Source organism: Macrobrachium rosenbergii, chromosome 13 (genome assembly GCF_040412425.1).
Source record: "Macrobrachium rosenbergii isolate ZJJX-2024 chromosome 13, ASM4041242v1, whole genome shotgun sequence".
Taxonomy (NCBI): Eukaryota; Metazoa; Arthropoda; class Malacostraca; order Decapoda; family Palaemonidae; genus Macrobrachium; species Macrobrachium rosenbergii.
In genome coordinates, this window is record NC_089753.1 from 10,389,426 (window position 1) to 10,409,512 (window position 20,087).

The following is a 20,087-nucleotide window of genomic DNA, read 5'->3' on the forward strand; positions in this document are numbered from 1 at the left end:
CACTTGACAACTCACTAGTCGAGCACTCACGATCCCAAGGAATGAGAGTGCCAAGGAGTCTGAGCTCTTGGCGAGACTCCCAAATCTCGTAAGAACAATCATCAGGAGTAAGCTCCTCTTGGCTTCTGAAGAAAACTGAGGAAGGACAGGCACGGAATCAGTCTTAGACGCAGACTTCGAAGAAATGGAATCAAGCACAGTCTCGAAAGGTTGTGCAATTGAGGTCCCTGAGACATGAGACCCCAATGAGGAATGCCGATTGGTTCCTGACGCTAAGGGCTTGGAAGAGCCAAACGAGAGAACGCACTGCCTCTCCGAAGAGAGGTACTCCCTCAGAAGTCCCGCAGGACCTCTGAAGGGAACCTCCTCCTTGCCTCTTCAGGTGCTCGAACCTTTGGGACTGAGACACCAGGCTGGGAACCTGACCAAGCACTGTTTCAGAATTGACTGAGAGCTCAAAACTCAATACTGGCAGGAAGAACCTAGACAATTGCATGTCTTGGTTCTTTCTCTCACCCTGTGCCTGAACCAAGATGGTGAGAGGTCTCTCTGACATCGGTTCCGGATGCACAAGGTTCCAAAGATTCTCAAGCACTCGGTGTAATTTGACAAAGTCAAGCACCCGACACAGCACCAGTCTAGGAGCAGAACTCCTAGAATGACGACAGGAGCGCAACCGAAGTTTGCGCGCCTCTAACTCTCGAAACGCAAGACCCTGGGGTAAGTGATTCGGTTCGGTTCCCAAGCCCGAAGGCTGGGAAGAATCGAAGAGAGATCCTACCACCTCCCAGTATTATTATTATTATTAAAATAGTTTAACCAGACCACTGAGCTGACCATCAGCTCTCATAGGGCTGGCCCGAAGGATTAGGATGAAATGACAAGTCTGGGCTAGAAGCCTAGCACTGGGACCTAATAGGTTCACTTGTCAATGATGATGAATGAAAATGAAATTAAAAGCTGTATAAAGGCATACGCTTTCATACTGGAACACACTCACACAATAAATACATTTAAACTCATGCTTCCATACATACTCACTAAAAAGGTATATCAAAATTCAAAATAAATTAGGTAAAATCATAAAACTTACTTGTTTTAAAATTCATTATACTGATTGATTTTTTTTTTATATTTTTCCAATTAATTTGCAGCTTCTCATAAACATTAAAATGGGTGCTATTGAGAATGTTGAAGATTCTGATAAAATTTCTTCTATCGGTCTATTTCCAAAATTTGATAATCGCTGCAGGTTATATTTAGGACATTCACACATTATATGCTTAACTGTTATCAGCACATTGCAATCTGGGCATTTGGGAAGAGGGCCACATGGACTGTTCATTAAGTGTCCATGTGTCAAACGAGTATGGCCTATTCGAAGACGTGTCAGAATTACTTGTGCTTGTCTCTCTCTCTGATATGATGAACTCCATTTTCCAACACTGGATTTTATCTGTTTTAATTTATTACTTTCAGGTTCTTCATTCCATATATTTTGCCATTTTTTTACAATGACTGTTTTTATATATCTTGTATAGTCACTGACAGGGATGTCTACATTTGTTCTTGTCATGTGGACCGCTTCTTTAGCTGCTTTATCAGCCTCTTCATTTCCCTTAATCCCTACATGGGCAGGGATCCAACATATTTCAATATTTTTTCCCTTATTATACAATTTATGATGTGAGAACTTTATATGTTGTACAATATTATTTTTTTATTATAGCTTTGAATAGCTTCTATAGCACTTCTGGAATCGCTATAAATTACAAAATTATTATATGAGACTTCTCTAATTATTTTTATGGCTGATACTATTGCACATAACTCAGCTGTAAATACAGAGGCTTTGTCTGGGAGAGAGAACTGATACGTTTTGTTTTGGGATACCACAGCATATCCCACTCCGTATTGTGATTTAGATCCGTCAGTGTATATTGCGTAATGTGGACCTTTTCGGATTATATGCTCTACTGCATGTTGTCTATGGTATTCTGGAGTATATGAATGATTTTTTGATAAATATTTCAAGTGTGTACAAATTCTCATTTTATTCATTGTCCAAGGAGGAGGCAATTTTAAAATTACAGGTAATTGTAAATGTATATTTAGCGATTCAAACAATCTTCTAGCTCTAATTGGGAAAGAAGGTGGATGATTGTTTATAAATACATCTCTTAATCCAAATAATTTTTTGGTTGGAGAATCATTTGTCTGAATTCTCAGAGCACTCTTCATCATTACTAGCTCTCTATGGAGAGACAGAGGTAGTTCACCACATTCAACTTGTAAGGAAGATGTTGGTGATGATCGAAAAGCTCCTGAACATATTCTAAGGCCCTCATTATGAACTGGGTCTACCGTTTTCAGCACTGCGTCTGATGCCGAGCCATATATTTCACTTCCATAATCAACGATAGACAGCACTGTTGCTTTATACAATAAAGTAAGGGTATGTCTATCGGCTCCCCAAGTAGTGTTCGACAGTTTTTTAATTAGGTTTAATGCTCTTTTACATTTTGATTTCATGTATGTTATGTTGGCTTTCCAGTTCATGTGAGTATCAAATACTAATCCTAAAAATTTTGCTGTCTGGCCAATTGGTATACTGTACTATGGTTTCTGATTTTTAAGTCTATTTCTTCTCCTTTTTTCCATTTTTTGTTTTTAAAAACATGATTGCTTGGGTTTTATCTATGGAAAATTTAAAGCCTACAGATAAAGCCCATTCATCTATTTTCACTATGCTTTTATTAATGATTCGTTCTGCATGTTTTATTCGAGATGCTGAATAATATATGGCAAAATCATCCATATACAGGTTACTTTTAATACCAATAGGTAGATTTTTACCGATATCATTAATTGCTAAAGTAAACAGTGTGCCACTAAGGACGTTTCCCTGTGGAACACCATTTTCAAGAGGAAATGTTCTAGACAGAACATCATCAATTCTCACCTGAAAACTGCGATTTGTCAAAAAGTTTTGTATAAACCTAGGTAAATGTCCACAGATGTTGTTTTGTAAAGTTTTTAATATAGCATACCTCCATGTAGTATCGTATGCTTTTTCAATGTCAAAAAACACAGCTACAGTAATTTGTTTTCATTCAAAACCTCTGCGTATATGGTCTTCTAAGTTACAGAGAGAATCTAATGTAGATCTATTACACTGTGACCCGAACTGAGTGGGAGTTAAAATTTTATTTTCTCGAATGTGCCATGTTAGTCGAGCATTTACCATTTTCTCTAGTAATTTGCACAAACAACTTATTAAAGAAATTGGTCTGTAATTGTTTACATTACTGGGATCTTTTCCAGGTTTGGGGATTGAATAATTATAGCTTTACACCATTCATCAGGAAATAAATTTCTAAGCCATATGTGGTTATAAAACTCTAACAAGTATGTCTTTGCCAAAGGTGCTAAATGGCATATCATTTCAAAACATATATTGTCACCTCCAGGGGCAGATTTATTGCTGTTCAACAGAGCAAATTCTAGCTCTTCCATATTAAATTTTCTATTATAATATATATCTTCTACTGTTTCAAAATTTATTGTTATTAATTCTATATTATTTTTCTTTGTGCGGAAATGCTCATCTAAATTTTTGTTGCTATTTGCTTTTGTTAAATTTTCATCTATTACATTACTAATTTCTTTATGAGCAAGTATTCTTTTCCCATCTTTTATTATGGCATGCCTAGGTGGTTTAACATGGGTACCATTTATTTTCCTGAATTTTTCCCATATTTTTTGTATGGGAGTATTTTTACAGAGATCTGGTACATATTTTTTCCATGAAATGATTCTTCCTTGTATTACTTCTCTTTTAAACTTTGCAGATATTTTATTATACAGAGGTTTTAATGTATCAGTTTCTAATAATAATATAGTCAGTTTTTGTAAGGTTCCTTCTAATATCGGTAACGTTTTGTTTAATTTACTGAATTTTCTATTCAAATTATTTAGTCGTCTTCCAATTTGGTGTTTTATTTTTATTAATTCTGTTAGTTTTTCAGACCACCAGGGGACTTTGTGTTTTGTTGGATGAGATTTGGATTTTGGTATTGCTTTATCAGCAGCATTTGTAATGAAATCAACAAGAAATTTATTAGTTTCACTACAGTCTTTCAAATATTCAAATGGTGGGATATTCGTGGTGTGGAATTCATATTGTTCCCAATCTGCTTTATAAATGTTATATCGAGGGGCATGTTTGGTGGGGTTATTTTGTAATAAAGAAATTAATATGGGGAAATGATCACTTGTATGCAAGTCATCTACCGTATTCCAGTCCAATCTGTCTACTATGTTTGTTGTACATAGAGTTAGGTCAACTGAGGAATATGTTCCATGTGTTTTAGAAAAATATGTGCTGATTTCGTCATCATTTATACAGCACATGTCATATGAATCTATGAATTCCTCTATTTTATTTCCTGCTCTATTCGATTCTGTACAATTACAGTCCCACATTGGGTTGTGGGCATTAAAAACCACCTTCCAGTGAAGGGAGGCAGCCCCTTAGAAGGCCCATGGACCTATGCCATCACCACCAAGGTACTGTGGTCATTCCCGAATTAACCACTGTATGGGTGTCACAGGGAAACTCCTCAGGGCTAAGACATCCAACACTAAGATATTCAGCCATCTACTGCTGCACCTACTATGCTCACTATCAACCTGAAGAAAAAAGCAAAGATGATTAGTAGAAGGAGACTCCTCTTGCTCTGAGAACTGCCCTACGAAACCAGAGGAGGCCCCTGAGAAGAGGTTGCCCGACCGTGCCCCCACCCGCAATCTTCACCGGACAAGCAAGCAAAGAGGGCGAAGGAGAGACAGCAAGAAGGGAAAGCTTACTGGGAGAGAGAAATGAGGATGAAGGGGCAGCTACCAAGGGTGCCGTCGGAAGCGAAAAATTTCCGACAATGCCCGGCAGCCTTCCCCCAAAGTTTCCTCCTAACAAACTCGTCCACAGCAAGGCGGCAAAAAGCAATGTATACACAAGAAAGATAAAAAAGATCCTACTGGGAAAAGAGCTTAACGACAGTCAGGCAAAGAGCTCCGAAAACACATCTGCAATGCATGACGGCCGAAAGCAAACTGGAATGTTTAAATCCGGGCAGTCGGGTATTCCTGCCTACCGGACATTAGTTACTGCCTAACCACCTTGTTCAAGAGTTTAATGGCCATTTCCAGCTTCACCATAAGTAATTCCTAATGTAAAGGACCAATGGTTTTTATATTGTGTAGGAAAAAATAATAATTAATAAAAAGTGCAAAATTACATTTCAACAACAAATGAATGCTGTATATAAAATAATATAAAGTAATCAAATATATACTATAAGTTCATTTAAATGTTTAAAAAATTATATTTTCTTATATACAAGACAACTGGCTATAATATTTCCAGCACTTGGCCATGTGGTTGCACTTATCCTTGTACTTTTTACCCATCTAGCACATCAACCTCCCCAATTGGGTACAATAAAATATTGCTGTATACGTGTAAATTTTTAAAACATTTTGGTTTTCTTTACATTCTTACAATCAAAATTAATAAGTTATTAAAAGACAGAAAAATGTTGAACCATTGAACAACTTATTGTAACAGTGATGTTATAGGTTTATTTATAGGGGTTTATAGGTTGTCTGGGTTGTTTTTTTTAAGAGTTTATTCAAGTCTTTTTTATCTAGGTTGCTGGTATGTACTGGAATAACTAATCATGTAAGGTGAGGTTTTACTGCATTCAAAACCATAACATATTTTACTGTACTAACTGGTAAGGTAACAAGTAAGCTTTGATGTGGCTCCTCACTGGTAATATTGTATCTAGTAACTGGAGGACTTAGTCTTTATATATAAAGCTAGTATTTGTATTTGTGACTTTACAGCAATACTGTAAGGTTATCAAATTATTTGTCTTTTGTCCGTTACATGTATTGCTTGTACAAAGTTACAATCTGATTTACAGAATGCTCATCACACCATGTTATCATCCATGATGGAGGACGACTAGGTAACGAAATGTCTCAGTATATTAGCCTGTATCTTCTTCGTCACATCTTTGGAATACGGGTAATATGCACACTGAAAAATATTCTAAGTAGGAAATTTAGGTGTTGAGGACAAGATTATTTTAAAAATGCTCAGCTTTGTGTATGTTTCATTGTTAATACTGTTCCATATATAATACTGCAGTATTCTTAGAGTAATATGTGGAAAGTTATCAATAAAAATTTCCATCTGTATAAGCCCTGCCGTTCCACCAGCAGGAAGGTTTTAACATTTACCATCACAATTTTGAACCTCCTTAATGATAAAAATATTAATTCTTACAAAACACTAACAAACCTCTTATTTTCACTTATGGATGAACACTTCATAAGGATGGATAAACTGAGGAATGATTAGCTCCCTAATATGAGCCAAGATTTTGTTTGACAAACAGTACATTAAATATGAACTCCAACAGGGGAAGTACCCTTATCACCCATCAATGCCCTCATTCCTTTAACATGCCACCTAAGCAAACAAATTTACCAATCAGAGGGAACAAGAGAAGGCATTTCCAGTAAAAGTCGAACATTTGTGTCTTCCTTAGGCTTTTCAGATGCTACTACCATCCAAATGAATGGTAGAATGAAGATTGTTAGACCTGTCTCTGGCGACTGGTCCATGGTGTTTCATACTTATTTGCAAATATAAGAGAGGCTGCTAGCAACCTGTACATTATCTATCTGGCACAAGACATTACTGTAAATGAGAGAGTTCAGTTCGTGGACTTGTGAGTAACATCAATAAAAATCATGTTTACAGTTTGACTAGAAAGTCCTGTATCTGCATTAAAACTGGTTTAGTGATATTATGCATAACTAAAGCAGTACACTGTATGACATAACTGTAACTCCCTGCACACTGACATGAGACTTACTACAGGGCATGCAGAATGCTTGTTTCACTCATAGCAGAATGATTTCCTGGTGGCATTTCTAAGTTGAGCCTTAAAACCAAAGAAGAGAGTAATGTCTTTTTTGCATCTGTAGGTTCTCTTTGTTTTAAGGCATAAGTGGAGAGTCATTACTGATATTCATTCATCATCATCCAATGAAGTTTCTCAGAGGATTGTTTTTGTAAAGACACTTCATATTTTCCTTAATTATAAATAGATTACTATGAACTCTGCTGTATAAAATTATTCCCCTACAGCTTGTTTTTTGATTAGGCAGCTAGGAGGCTACCAGCAAATTCATAAAACAAACGTCCATTTCTAGGAAATGCCAATTTGCAGGAAATAAAATAACTAAGTTAAAGGCACTTGGTGCATCTTCATGCTCACAAGAATAAAGTCAGAGAATGAGAGTTTTTAACAAGAGACACTCAGCTTCCACTATCGAAGTCTCATACATTATTTAACTAAAAGGTTGTCATTTTGGGCAGCTACTCAGCACTTTGCCTGTCCACCCTAACAACAGGAGCTTTGGTACTTTAAGTACCATACCTTAAAAGGTTATGCAGTCTAGAAATTTTTTCCAAAATCCTTTGAGTTTTAATTATTACTTTTGATACTGCCCAGTCTGGATTTTAGATCACATTTTTAACAGTAACAATCAATTTCCTATTCTAATTCTATTAGTATTTAACACTCATAGAATGAGAACTTGTTAAGCTTGGGAATTCATGTGAAAAAATGGTTAATTTCTTTTTCAATATTTGTGAAAAATAATTCTCTCAAACAATACAAAATCCTTACAAAATATAATTTTTTATCTTAAGCATAATTTGGCTTATCTTTCTTCTTTCTGCATACATTTTAAAAATTTGCAGTCAAACATTTACTACTTAGTTGAGCTCAGTGTCCCAAAACTAACTGATAAACACTGACAGGATACAGAAGACATCTCTGGGTTTCTCTTCAACCCATTTGTAGTTTGTTAAACTTGTGATAAAATTCCATATTGTTATGCAAGTTTTGTGTACCAATTCCTGCTTTATTTGTAAAACTTGCCTTCCTTATTTCTTTAAAAAATCTAATGTATGAATTTCTTTGTTTCATAAAAAGCCAATATTTGTGTTGCAAATTTCCAATTTTCACCAGTCTTTAGCTTGTCAGACCGAAGGTGGTCCCACCAGGCATGCATCCTCTTAATTCTTGGGTATGTATCAGCCAATAACCTTAATTTCTGTGTACCTGCAGTGTTGTAAGCAGCTCTATTTACAACTCCCCAGGAGTTCACTTTAAACATTACTAATTCATTTTCTATTTTCTCTCCTCAAAACCATCATTCATTTCAGTCCTGTTTTCACTTAAATTCATGTAAGTGATAGAAGTGACTTCAGCGTGCAGTAGTTACTTTCCAGTCACCAAATTAACTTCTCTGATCACCAACTGCATAAGGTGCAGCAATCTTTAAGTGATTAACCTTTGATCACCCTGAGAATTTAGCACTTTCATTCCAGTCTGCTCTACCTTCATTCCTTGACGTGGCTGCCACTGCAAACCATTTTTCTGAATCACTTTCCATGGGTGAAACTCCTTTGCCTGTAACATCTTCAGTATCATCAGGGAGGAAGAAGAGGAAAACAATCATCATTACCAGAGATTATTCTGGTGCCTATGACCATCAAGAGGAAGCCAGCTGATTTGCAGCTGTCATATGTGCTTTGCCATACACTTCATAGTTTTTCTTCTCCATACTTCTTACAAACCTACAAGCTACCACAGACTTGGTTCCTGACTCCCTACAGTCCCTAGATACTACGTTGGATCTTACAGGTATACATATGTAAATACTCAAGAGACACTCAGCATCTTGGTCTCCCAACTAAATAGTGATTCAGGCATGTATGAAGACTAATGGGGTTATGATGAAAAACTATGCATTCAAACCAGAACAATTTTTTCCACATAAATCCATTAATTGTGTGAGTGCCCTTCTCCCATCCCCTCAAGTCTCATTGCCTCAATATTGTTGAAAAATAATTGTGGAGCCAGGTGTTACCTGTGCAGACAGACTATCTTCTGTTTAACAGACAAAAGACAGGCAAACCTTAGATTAATCAGAAAAAGAATATGATTAAAGAGCTTGTATGAAAAACTTGCACTATAAATGACTATTAAAATACTTAAGTTTTAATGCAAATACTGTACTTCTTTCAGGTTTCAATAACAGGAAGAATGAAATCCACTCTAAGCCTATACTTCAAAAATATCTCGCTCCCTGTTCAAGACTTCAAATGCTTCACAAGGAATACAAAGAGAATAATGTATGATAACCTTTACAACATGCTCCACACTAAAGCTTTGGAACATTTTAAGAGAAGGGATAAAGGAGCCAATATGAATCTGTTAAATGAGTCTTACTACATATTCCATCACCCATGTCCAAGAGAAGTGATTACTGCTCACAGGAGTTTAGTTCGCAAAGTCCTAACATTTCAAGATGATATAATGAAAAAGGCCAAAAGGAACATAAAGAAAGCTCTAAAGTATAAAAATAGATCATGGCATAATTCCACTCTGGTGACTGTTCATGTACGCAGGAGAGATTACACTAGATATATAATGAAGCACTATAATTTAACTCAACTAGATGAAGTCTATTTCCAAAGGGCCTTTAATTTCTTTAGGAAAAGGTAAGAATAAATATAAAAAGTTTAACGAAATACTGGTGCCAAAGTAGTTTTGCTGTTTTCAAAAGCATTTCCTGAGTATAACACAAAAATATTCAAGTCACAATCTGATCTTTTCAAATACCAACCTGTCCATAAATCTCAGTTTAAATAGCCAAATCTAAAATCCAAAGGTAGAACCATGTTCATTTGATCAAAATACTTTTAAAAATCAAAATCTTGTGTTTACATAGTCGTCATCATCATCATCTCCACTCTTGTGCACATTCTGCCAACTTCAACCTAGTCTAGGTCTTCATCTGTGACCTTTTTCCACAACTTTCTGGCATTCCCTTCTGGTCTGCTTCCTGCTACTTCCTTATCTAATATCTTTTAACTATAACTCATCCCTTCTTACCATGTTACATCTATCTGAATACATTTTCCTGCCACTGGGCATCAAATCTCTCCACAGCTTCATCATTTGTAATATGATCCTAGCATTCTGTATTGCACTTCAAAATCTCCCTCGATTTCTTTCTCACTGCCCAAGTCTACTACATTAAATAAGGTAGGCCTTATACACTTTTCATAAATTTTTCTGTTTAATAATAAGACTTTTAATTAGCTGCAGTCCTATCCCACTTCATCTAGGCTGTTGTTATTCTTCTTCTCATAGCCCTTTCAATACTCCACAACAACTTGTATTTAAAACTCTGATACAAAGAGGTCTACAGTTGTAATTACAATGAATTCTTTACTGTTCTTTATTTTTGCAACAGGACAGATAACCCAGTATTTGTTGTTGTGAGTGATGACCATGGATGGTGTCATGAAGTTCTTGAAACCAGCGATGTGGTAGTGGCAGGTAAGAATCAACCTAGTAGAAGTCCTTCAGCAGAGTTAACGTAACATACTGATATATAAGCTTACACTTTGAAATGATTATGTATACAATAATGATATCTGATCATCCACTGTGTCACTTGGGTAGCCTTCCTAGAGAGACTGAAGTTTGAATTCCCAAAACTATGCATGACAAAAGGTCAATAACAGACAAAACACAGTCACCCATACGCAGTAGCTGCATAATATAAACATACCAGGGAAGTAGCATTTTGGAAACCTAAGTGACAAGCAAAATAACCCAAAACTATTGGGACCAGTCAAACCTCAAATGTATGGGATTATTATACATGAAGGTAAAAATGAGGTTGGACATACTGACCAAACTGCAGAAAGAGGCTCTCAATACTGGAATTAGATGCAGTATCTAAGAAGAATAATGAGAGAAAACTACCAATTGAAGAGTTCCTTAAAGCTTGGCTTGCACTGTTGTAGGTTGGAACACCTAGACATGAAACATAGTAAGCAAACACAAAGAGTAATTGAGAGCAACACCCAAGCTCTTATGGATGAGCATAACCTGAACAAAACCTAACCTTGCTGAAGGTTGCAAAAAAGATGGAACACTTAGGTGCAAAGCCTTAAGAATTAAAGATATGCTCAAAACAAATGAAGATACAATACTTATAAAAAAATACCCAAAAGCAAAGACACTGCTGGAATACAGGCTTCAAAACATTTCTGAATAAAAAGGTCTCGGCAACGGTCCAGGTGCAAGAAGTCCAACTTGACAAGGGCCATGAAATACAATTTTTAAAAAATAATTTTCTCACACAAACCCATTAGTTTTGAAATAGGCTTTCTCATATGTCCATGTGAGTCCCAGACACAAAATTTAAATAGACAAAAAGACCAGCTGCTGTAGGTAGACTGTCATATAAGCACGGTCCCTCCAGGTCATATAGGTTAGCTGTCCCAGTTCTTGTGTGTCTGAAACTGAAGCAGCTGCAAAGAACATAGGGACTGGAATAAGGGGATTATTAGGTAAAAGTATTGGGTTTGGATTAGAAAATATTTTAAAAAATTTACGATTGATTTACCACAAACCCCTTTACTTTTAACACAGCTGAAGCTGCACTTATGATGGTGAGAGCTGAGCTCTCATCAACTCAGATAAGGGGCCTGGATGACTACTGGAACTTTTAGGACAGAAGATTACAGTACTAAGATCTCAAAGCTCCGTCAAGACAGGAAGAATGTTTGGAAGAAAAAATATAGGCTCCTGCATTTATCAATTCTGTAAGGTGTACTAGAGGGTGACCCCAGAACCTCTACATCCAGTAAGATGCCAAGATGAAATGGATATTGGAGATAAAGAAGATTTCTCCATATAAAGCTAAAACAGGTGTTAAGGAGAATGAGCCCAAGAAATTCTGAGGAACATCCACCGAATAAAAATTTACACGATGTATCACCATGCCAACTAACTATTAATATTAGAGTTATCAAGATTTGAGAGAGAGAGAGAGAGAGAGAGAGAGCTGACTGCATGTGCAAGAACTTTTTCCTGAGCAGTTATGACCTTTGAGATATTTTCATAAACCCATAGATCATCCTAATATGCCTGCGCCAAAAAGAGACCTTGCTCTTAGAGGCATGTTTCTTAATACATTTCTTAAACTACCTAGTATGTCAAAGGTAAAATCAAACAATCCCTACCAGACAGAGGAGGAGATTCTCTTTGTTCTTTGTCTACGAAATTAGTGATGGAACAGGAAAAATTGAGCTGACATCACCCCTCTTACAGGAAGTAAGAGTTTTGGACACAAACTCAGGCATACAGGACAAGCCAGCTAAGACCTTAGTTCATGAATCCACAACCTACTGGAGATATAGCGTAGCTCAATTGCATGACTAGAGGAGGTAAAGGCTAAAAGAAACTGTCTTAACCATAAGGTCTGTCAGGGAAGCTTACTACGGGATTTAACTAGGTTTCATAACTGAAGAGGGATCTCAGAAAGGAAGCTTGATTGATCTAGGCAGGGCTTCTTACTCAAAATAGCAAAGCTTCTTCATACATTGGAAACCAATGTCTAGGTCATGGTGACGCCACCCATGGCATCTCAAGAAAAATACGAAGTCCATAATTGCTGGAACAAAGACTTCAGTAAGATAAAGACTCCTTATGTGGCACCAGTGACAATACACTCTCCATTTCTGTTTGGTATGATTGGCAGTAGACTCTTAGTGTGGTTTTGCGATGGTCTACAGCAGCCTGTGTTAAAAATGTCTCTTTCATGAGGCATCGCTTGACAACCTCAAAGCATATAGAGATTTTGGCGGAATCTGCAAGAATGAGACTGAAGCAGCAGCTTCTCAAGTCATCAGCAATCTTTTCTCAAAACTGTCTAGCACTGATGTGATATGGCTAAACGGAGGGAATACATAGCCCTCCAGACTGTCATATAGGTGCATTACAGCACTGCTCTTCCATATCACTGGCTTTGCTAATGTCAATTAATAGTTTGGAACCATGGAATATAATCTACAAGTAGTATTCCCATAACTGCCGGAAGACCATGCATAGGTCCTAATAGGTCCATTCTGCAGGAAGGACTTGGTTCCTTCAGCTGAGAGTCTGCTACAATGTACTTGCCAGGTACAGACTTTGGCACTAACTGAACACTGTTTTCCTCTTCCCAAAAAAAGATGTCAACTGCTAGAAGGCAGACTTTCCAACTTGGTGACCGCAATTTTTGATGTATATTATTACCGCCAAGTTTTTTACACAATCCCAGAAGCCTTGCCAAAATTCAGATGGGAAAAGGACTGTAGACCTAGAAGATTGCTTAAGCCTGAAGTGGTTGATAAGACATTTATTGTCTTGACAATTCTGGTTGATACGACATTGATTGTCTTGACAATTCTAAGTTCCTGAGGTATGCTGATACCAAAGATGGGTCACCCATTCCAGGTTTGAGGAATCTGTAAAAAGTATCTTCTCAAGAACAAGTGGACAAGCTGGACCCTACTCAAAGATTCCAAAAGTCCTGCCACCACTGAAGGTCTGCTAGCATCTATCCTGAGATAAGGACTGGAAAAGTCATGTTGGGCTGCTAATGACCACAGCTTTTATAGGTTGTTTCTGGAAGGAGTGAATACAGAACAGACTTTTACGGACAAACATCTCATGGGAGACAAGATGCTGATGACACATTGCCACATCTTGCTAGAGGAACTGCATTCTAGAGGAACCAAACCAATACAATCAATCAGATACCTTGGATACTCAAGAAGGCTACAACACCTTGATTTATAATCTCTATGAACGCACTGATTAAGAAGTTAGTTAATGGAAGTCTTTAAAATACTCAGTGGTATGAATTTGTTTAAATGTAGACTACAGGCATCTATTTACTCTATGCAGTAACCAAACTACATCCAACTGAGGCAAAGCCACAGTAGGAACTTCATATTTAAGATAACTTTATTTTGGAACAGACTACAAACTTTTGTTGCCAGCAGTGGTAGTATTCATATACTACCACTGCTGGCAAGTTAAGTATAGATGAGCTAAAGTGATTTCTCTATTTCAGGTGTCTCTCCCAATAAACTAGTAAGCCTTCCTCTGGAATAAGGAGAATAAACACTGAAGTCCCTCTGCCGATAAATGGATTATGCTGTTCAGTACTGAGTCCACTGATCATTCTTAACCATTATGTACCTTTAACATTAAACAAAAATGTCTGATCATCTTCTTCGGTTAAGTAATCAAGCTTGTATGGCAACCATGGCAAATCACTTTGAATGGAGAAGGTGTGGCTGGTGTGACGATCTGTCAGGAAAGGGACTCAAAGTATCTAACATACCACAAAGGATTATTTCCATGTCAAGATCCTCCCAGCATTGATGGATTAGCTACACCTTGCTTAATGGGAAGGGCTTTCTAGTTTTGAGTCCATCATTCAGTCTGGCAATAACTTCAAGTCATTTTAAATTATTAGCACCAGTGACAGCAAGAGTAAACTGGCTTGACATAAACTACCAAGATACTTGACCAATGACTGGTAATGGTAGCAGCAGCAACAATTTTAAGATTACTTCTAATCCTATTTTATTAGATTTGTGAGTACCTTAGACTCTTGCCATCTCAAAAGAGTCAGACTTTACTCCACTTACAAGAACCACATAACTGGAAATGGCCATCAAAACATAAGCATGATTTTTGTTTCATGGGACAAGAGGTTGTCTTCCATGTTCCAGAGACTCAGGCAAATTTCTATTCATTTGGCTAAGTGGGGCCCATTCCCAGAGCAGACCTCTTCACTTGCCAGAGTAAATTGTCTAACATAACTACCATAGGCTAAAGGCCCTCTCAATGGCAATTCTCTAAGTTACAGTTGCTCTAATGGAAGACTGCCTAGTAGAGACACTGAAAATAATCTTTTCTTTGATGTTGGTGGGACCAAAGTCACCCTTTGAGTTGGGATTTCAGAGACTTCTTATCCCCTGGAGTTTTTATTTATCATACCTGAAACAATGTAAATTCTACTGTCATTAAGCTGTTTGGTTTAAGGAATGGTAATACATACACAACAAGTGCAACAACAGGACCCTAAAAATCTTTAATAAAGGCATCATGCACCCGACACATCACAAAGAAGTTTTCTAGAGATGAGATGGTGATTCAGAGTCAATGGCAAATATGTTGCATGGAGTGATAAAAGAAACCAAAAAAGTCACTTATCAAAATTACGCTAAATAAACTGATATGAAAGAGCAAATAATGGGGGTGAGGATAAAGAGAATCCTTCACGAGAAACCATCGACCTGAAGCAGCTTGGGATATCCAACATGAATTCAGAAAATAGGAAAAACTCTAAGTAGGACCAAAAAGCACATGGGACCAACTGACATTTACTGGGGCTCAAAAACTTGTCAGCAGCCAAATCAACAGATTGAATGGAAGAATTACTGTTGTCCTAGTCAAACCAAGCTTGAAGCCACTGAGTTTTATTGTAGAGGTCTGTTCAGGTAAGTCTAGTATAAGACTTAATACAGGCCCTTAAACCCCTTAACATTAATAAAAAAGGATGAATATGTATATAGGGATTCCTTCAATATTATTGGTAGGCATAGAAAAAGAGGAAAGTTTTAAAATAAAATAATTATATTTACAATAATTCAACTTTGACAGCACTGTTTGGGTAATGCATACATTGAAGGTATAAGAATGATACTGAGTTCGAAGACTTTGGGAAAAATCCAGTTTGAAGGCTGGATATCCATAGTTGAATATAAAACTGGATATTTACAGAAGACACACAAAGATGGCCATTCACTGAAGAATCCAAAGTCAACAAATCACTGAATAATATGAATTGGGATATTTACTGAGGACTATGAAGCTCATTATTCACAACTGTTGAACTGGTGTGGAGATTCTTATGCAAGCAATATGTATCCAGTGGGTATTACCAAAATCCCAGTGTCTAGCCAGCAACCTCAAGACTGTAATCATCCAAGACTTCCCTGAAGTCACTTGCAATGCAAAATCCATCAACTAAGGACAAATGTTCCTCAAGTGCTCTTCCACTAATATACAAAGAATACCATCCAACAGGTCCACCAAATCAAGAACCGCTCCTCTCTCGTGGCTGAGTCCAAGGCTTTCCCCCATGGGATCAGGTTTACTCAACCCAATCTCACCTAACATCCACATTGTATATAAAGTGATTAATAATTATTTTCAACATATAATTATAATTATTTTAACAAATAATTATAATTATTTTAAGTACAATGATCAAAGAAAAATTAGGCTGAGAGAGAGAGAGAGAGAGAGAGAGAGAGAGAGAGAGAGAGAGAGAGAGAGAGAGAGAGAGAGAGAGAGAGAGAGAGAGAGAGAGAGTATAAAATTTAATATACTATTTATTACTATACAATATATTACATGTATATATGTAAATAAGAAAAATACTGAAATGATCCACTGATACAGTTATCTGATTAACAAATAAGAAGGTCTGCAAGGAGGAATCCCAATGATCAATGACTCAAAAACGATTCTAAAACCAGTTTGAATCTGTAACTTGGTTGCAGATGCTCAAGGAAAGGGACCATCCTGACTGGAGAACTTATGGCACCTGCAGAAGGATCAACCTTGTGTAGCAAGACCCAAAAATAACAAACATAATCTAGTATTTGTAGAAGCAAAATTCTCCACTGCAAGCATGTATGGTGAATCCGATCCTGACACTCTGGGTTCCACAAAAAAGAATGAAGACAATTCCTGGAAAGCAGTTGAAAGAAGACATGGAAGAACATGTTACTCAGGTTGAACTGCTGGGATGGCAAAAGCTGATGAGCCTCAAGGATAAGAGCTGAGGAGAGGAAAGAGTCCACAGAATTAACACAAAGAAGCCAGCAAGGACTAAATGAATGGTGGGGTGCAGGATCACTACAATATGCAGTCCACCTTGAATGGGACAGGAATCAAGGTGCAGAAAAGGTGCAAGGAACTTAAGAGTCACAAGGAATGAAAAGTCTTCCCATGAAACTGATGAACCATTACGGAAACATATGGGAGCAGGAAACCCATGCCATGGCCCACAGATACCCTTACTAAGAGACTGTATAACTCAGAAGGGGCTGAAACCATGGAAGACACCACTATGAAGTCACAGATAAGGCAGAAACCATTGTCAAGAAAGCTGGGGAGTCCAGGAAGCAACAGGCACTGGAGGGCCAAAAACAAATGGCAGGAGCAAGATACATCGATTCCACAGGATGTAGCTGCAATGAGGGCAGAATGCTAGTGAGGGCAGAAATACAAAACCTGAGGCCACATTGATGGGTCCAGAGATGAAGGGGAGGTTCCTGTTGAAGTCCTCCTCATTGTCAGATGCCCTAATCCACTAATTTTAGTGAACTACATATTCTTCATAGGAATGGCTGTTTGATCTAACCAGAGTCAATGTGGCTTTGCCTGTTCATTTCCTCTCGTGCTAAACATGAGCAGGTATCTATTTTATTTCCACATATCCAGTACATCATCTGGCAATTTATGAAATGAATGCTTGATGTGCTACACAATGCAACTGTCAGAGCAATAGCCCTACTTATTTGACAGCACTCTGGATTCTGGGACAATAATAATTTTTTAGTAACATACTTTTTTGCATTACCCTAACTGCAGACATTTTAACTCTAAACTGATTAAGATTTAAAGACAGAGAGAAGAAACTTCTTTCATGGGATATGACAAAAAATCATACACCAAAGGGCACTCATGATGGAATATCATCAACAGAAGCATCAGTTATAACTATAAAATTGAAAGCTCAGTCTCATCATTTTTTATTCTGGTATTGTTTGTCTAGATAATTATCCTCCTGATCTCGACAGTGGACCCCTTCTCCTCAGAAGCTTACTTAATTGGTGTAAAGTTATGTATTTCTCAACAATTTTCATATATCTTTTTAAGAATCAACCAAAATGAATTGATTAGTTTTAAATTTGGGGACATATTACTGTAACCAAAATATTTGAACAAATTTTTTTTATAAAAATGAATAAAAAATTAAAATCTCTGGAGGATAATCTAGGAATATGTGATTATTTTACATTAATAATATGTTAACATAAGGGAAACAAACTTGCCAGGAAAACTTGAGTCCATAACCATTAATGATACTTAATGTAAGTTTTGTAATCTAATTACACTCTACATGGGCTCTCACAGCCTTCTAAAAACTTTCTCAATACTAACAATTACTTTCTTTTATATTCTAGGAACAAAAAAGGATCCAATAATAGACATGGCTGTTCTGTCACTAGGTGATCATCACATCATTAGCTATGGAACTTTCAGTTTTTTGGGAGCAACACTGGGCCATGGTACCATTGTACATCCAGTCACTGACAACAAACTGTATGACCACTACAACTGTGTCGAAGATAACATCTTCCAACCTATATCAAGGGATAAATATGTAAATTAAAAAGGAGAAATGAATCCTGGTGATGTAAATACAGCATGTTCACTTTTAGCTGCAGAAAATTATGAAAATCTCCCTGGAAATAATTTACAAGAAAATTTCAATAAAGTACTGTATTGTCTATATATACACAATATGATCTAAACCCCTATTTACATCTAGCCCTTATAACCTACATTCCATATTTTTTTGGTTTGGAATAAGTGAACAGTAACTACAAAGTAAATTATTCAGACTACAGCAGTTATTTATTATCAATGCTACAAGAAGTATTTTGGAGTCAAACCTATCTGCCATGACTTGCTGATATTTAGCAATAGGTAATTTAAACTGAACTCTGTAGCTGTTCTCTCCAACATACACCCATTATTTTACAAAAGCCTTATCTACAATAACAGACATCTCCAGACACATCCCAGAGGAGGGATCTTGCTTTCCACCTTTCTGAGTATGCAGCTGAGCATTTGAGTGTACCTGGTAGTGAAAACTTTATATTCTGCATGTCTGTTTTTATTACACTTACATTCTACACTCCTCCATAGAGGGGCAAACACTGGCAAAATGACAATAAATATAATGAAAGCACACTGTTCTCCTTGAAAGACATAGACAACCATGTCTTCCCTTCAGACTGGACGAAACAAGCTCTTTTTCTCTCACTAAAACTGTTTTACTTTTCCTCCCTCAATCCCTACTCCTAAAGATCGATGTTTATCACTTAACATCTCTTGTTAAGTTAAACATAGTATGGAAGAGGCCATGCTGGCATAATGCCAGCTTAATCATAAACAACAAAAACATCATCTGTCTTTCCGCTTTTCTTCTATGATGTAGGAAAATGGCCAAAGCAATTGAATCCTCTTGTTGTTGTGCTGCCACTTGCACCAAGAGCAGATATTGGTTGGGTGCTAGAACTCCCATCCTTGAGATGTTTACTCGCTAGAAAGTGGTGGTACTGTCTGGTTGATTACACAGCTAAGACCTATATATATATATACAGTACAGGCAGCCCCCGGTTAATGGTGGGGGTTCCATTTACGGCCGAGTGCCGATATCCGAAAATTGCCGATAACCAAAAATGGATGATAATTATGGCAAAAAATGGCGTTTACACCATCGTAAGCACCAATTAACCGCTTATTGGTGCTGTTAACTGCTTATTGGCGTTATTAACCGCTTATCAGCGCCAATAAACCACTTGCCGAAGCCGAAAATCGCTGAATGTCCCTGAGAATCGGGGTAACGTTAGCCAAGCGCCGTAAAACCAAAACGCCGATAACTGATGCAGCAGATAACCGGGGGCTGCCTGTAATAGTATGGTGGTCACCAACCTACTGATAACTGATGGGCCATAATTTGCTGTCCGGTGGAGACTATCGGCAACTGTCAAAGACAGCCAACAACTGGGTAGGGGGTGATGGGCAACCAATAAAAAAATTGATGGTTGCCAACCTAATGTGATGGGTGGGTTCCTACTATTCAACCATTGGGCACTTAGTACTTGACTGAAGGGCACCTACATGTCTGATGTCTCAGAATAGTTGCAGACCGACCAACTAGTGGCAGACTAGTCATACGACGGTGGCTGACACAAAACCCATCAGCCGCCCACCGGT

At 37.3% G+C, this 20,087-nt stretch overlaps 1 protein-coding gene across 1 annotated transcript in view; it reads left to right on the forward strand.

Moving 5' to 3' along the window:
• Positions 1-18,596, forward strand: part of LOC136844894 (galactoside alpha-(1,2)-fucosyltransferase 2-like) — a 40,962-nt gene extending 22,366 nt beyond the window's left edge. Inside the window, exons 2-5 of the mRNA XM_067114196.1 lie at positions 5,988-6,091; positions 9,174-9,649; positions 10,408-10,493; positions 18,266-18,596. Of these exons, the coding sequence (XP_066970297.1) occupies positions 5,988-6,091; positions 9,174-9,649; positions 10,408-10,493; positions 18,266-18,474 (875 nt within the window). The 3' untranslated portion in view covers positions 18,475-18,596. The remainder of the gene's footprint in view (positions 1-5,987; positions 6,092-9,173; positions 9,650-10,407; positions 10,494-18,265) is intronic.
• Positions 18,597-20,087: the final 1,491 nt, after the last annotated feature.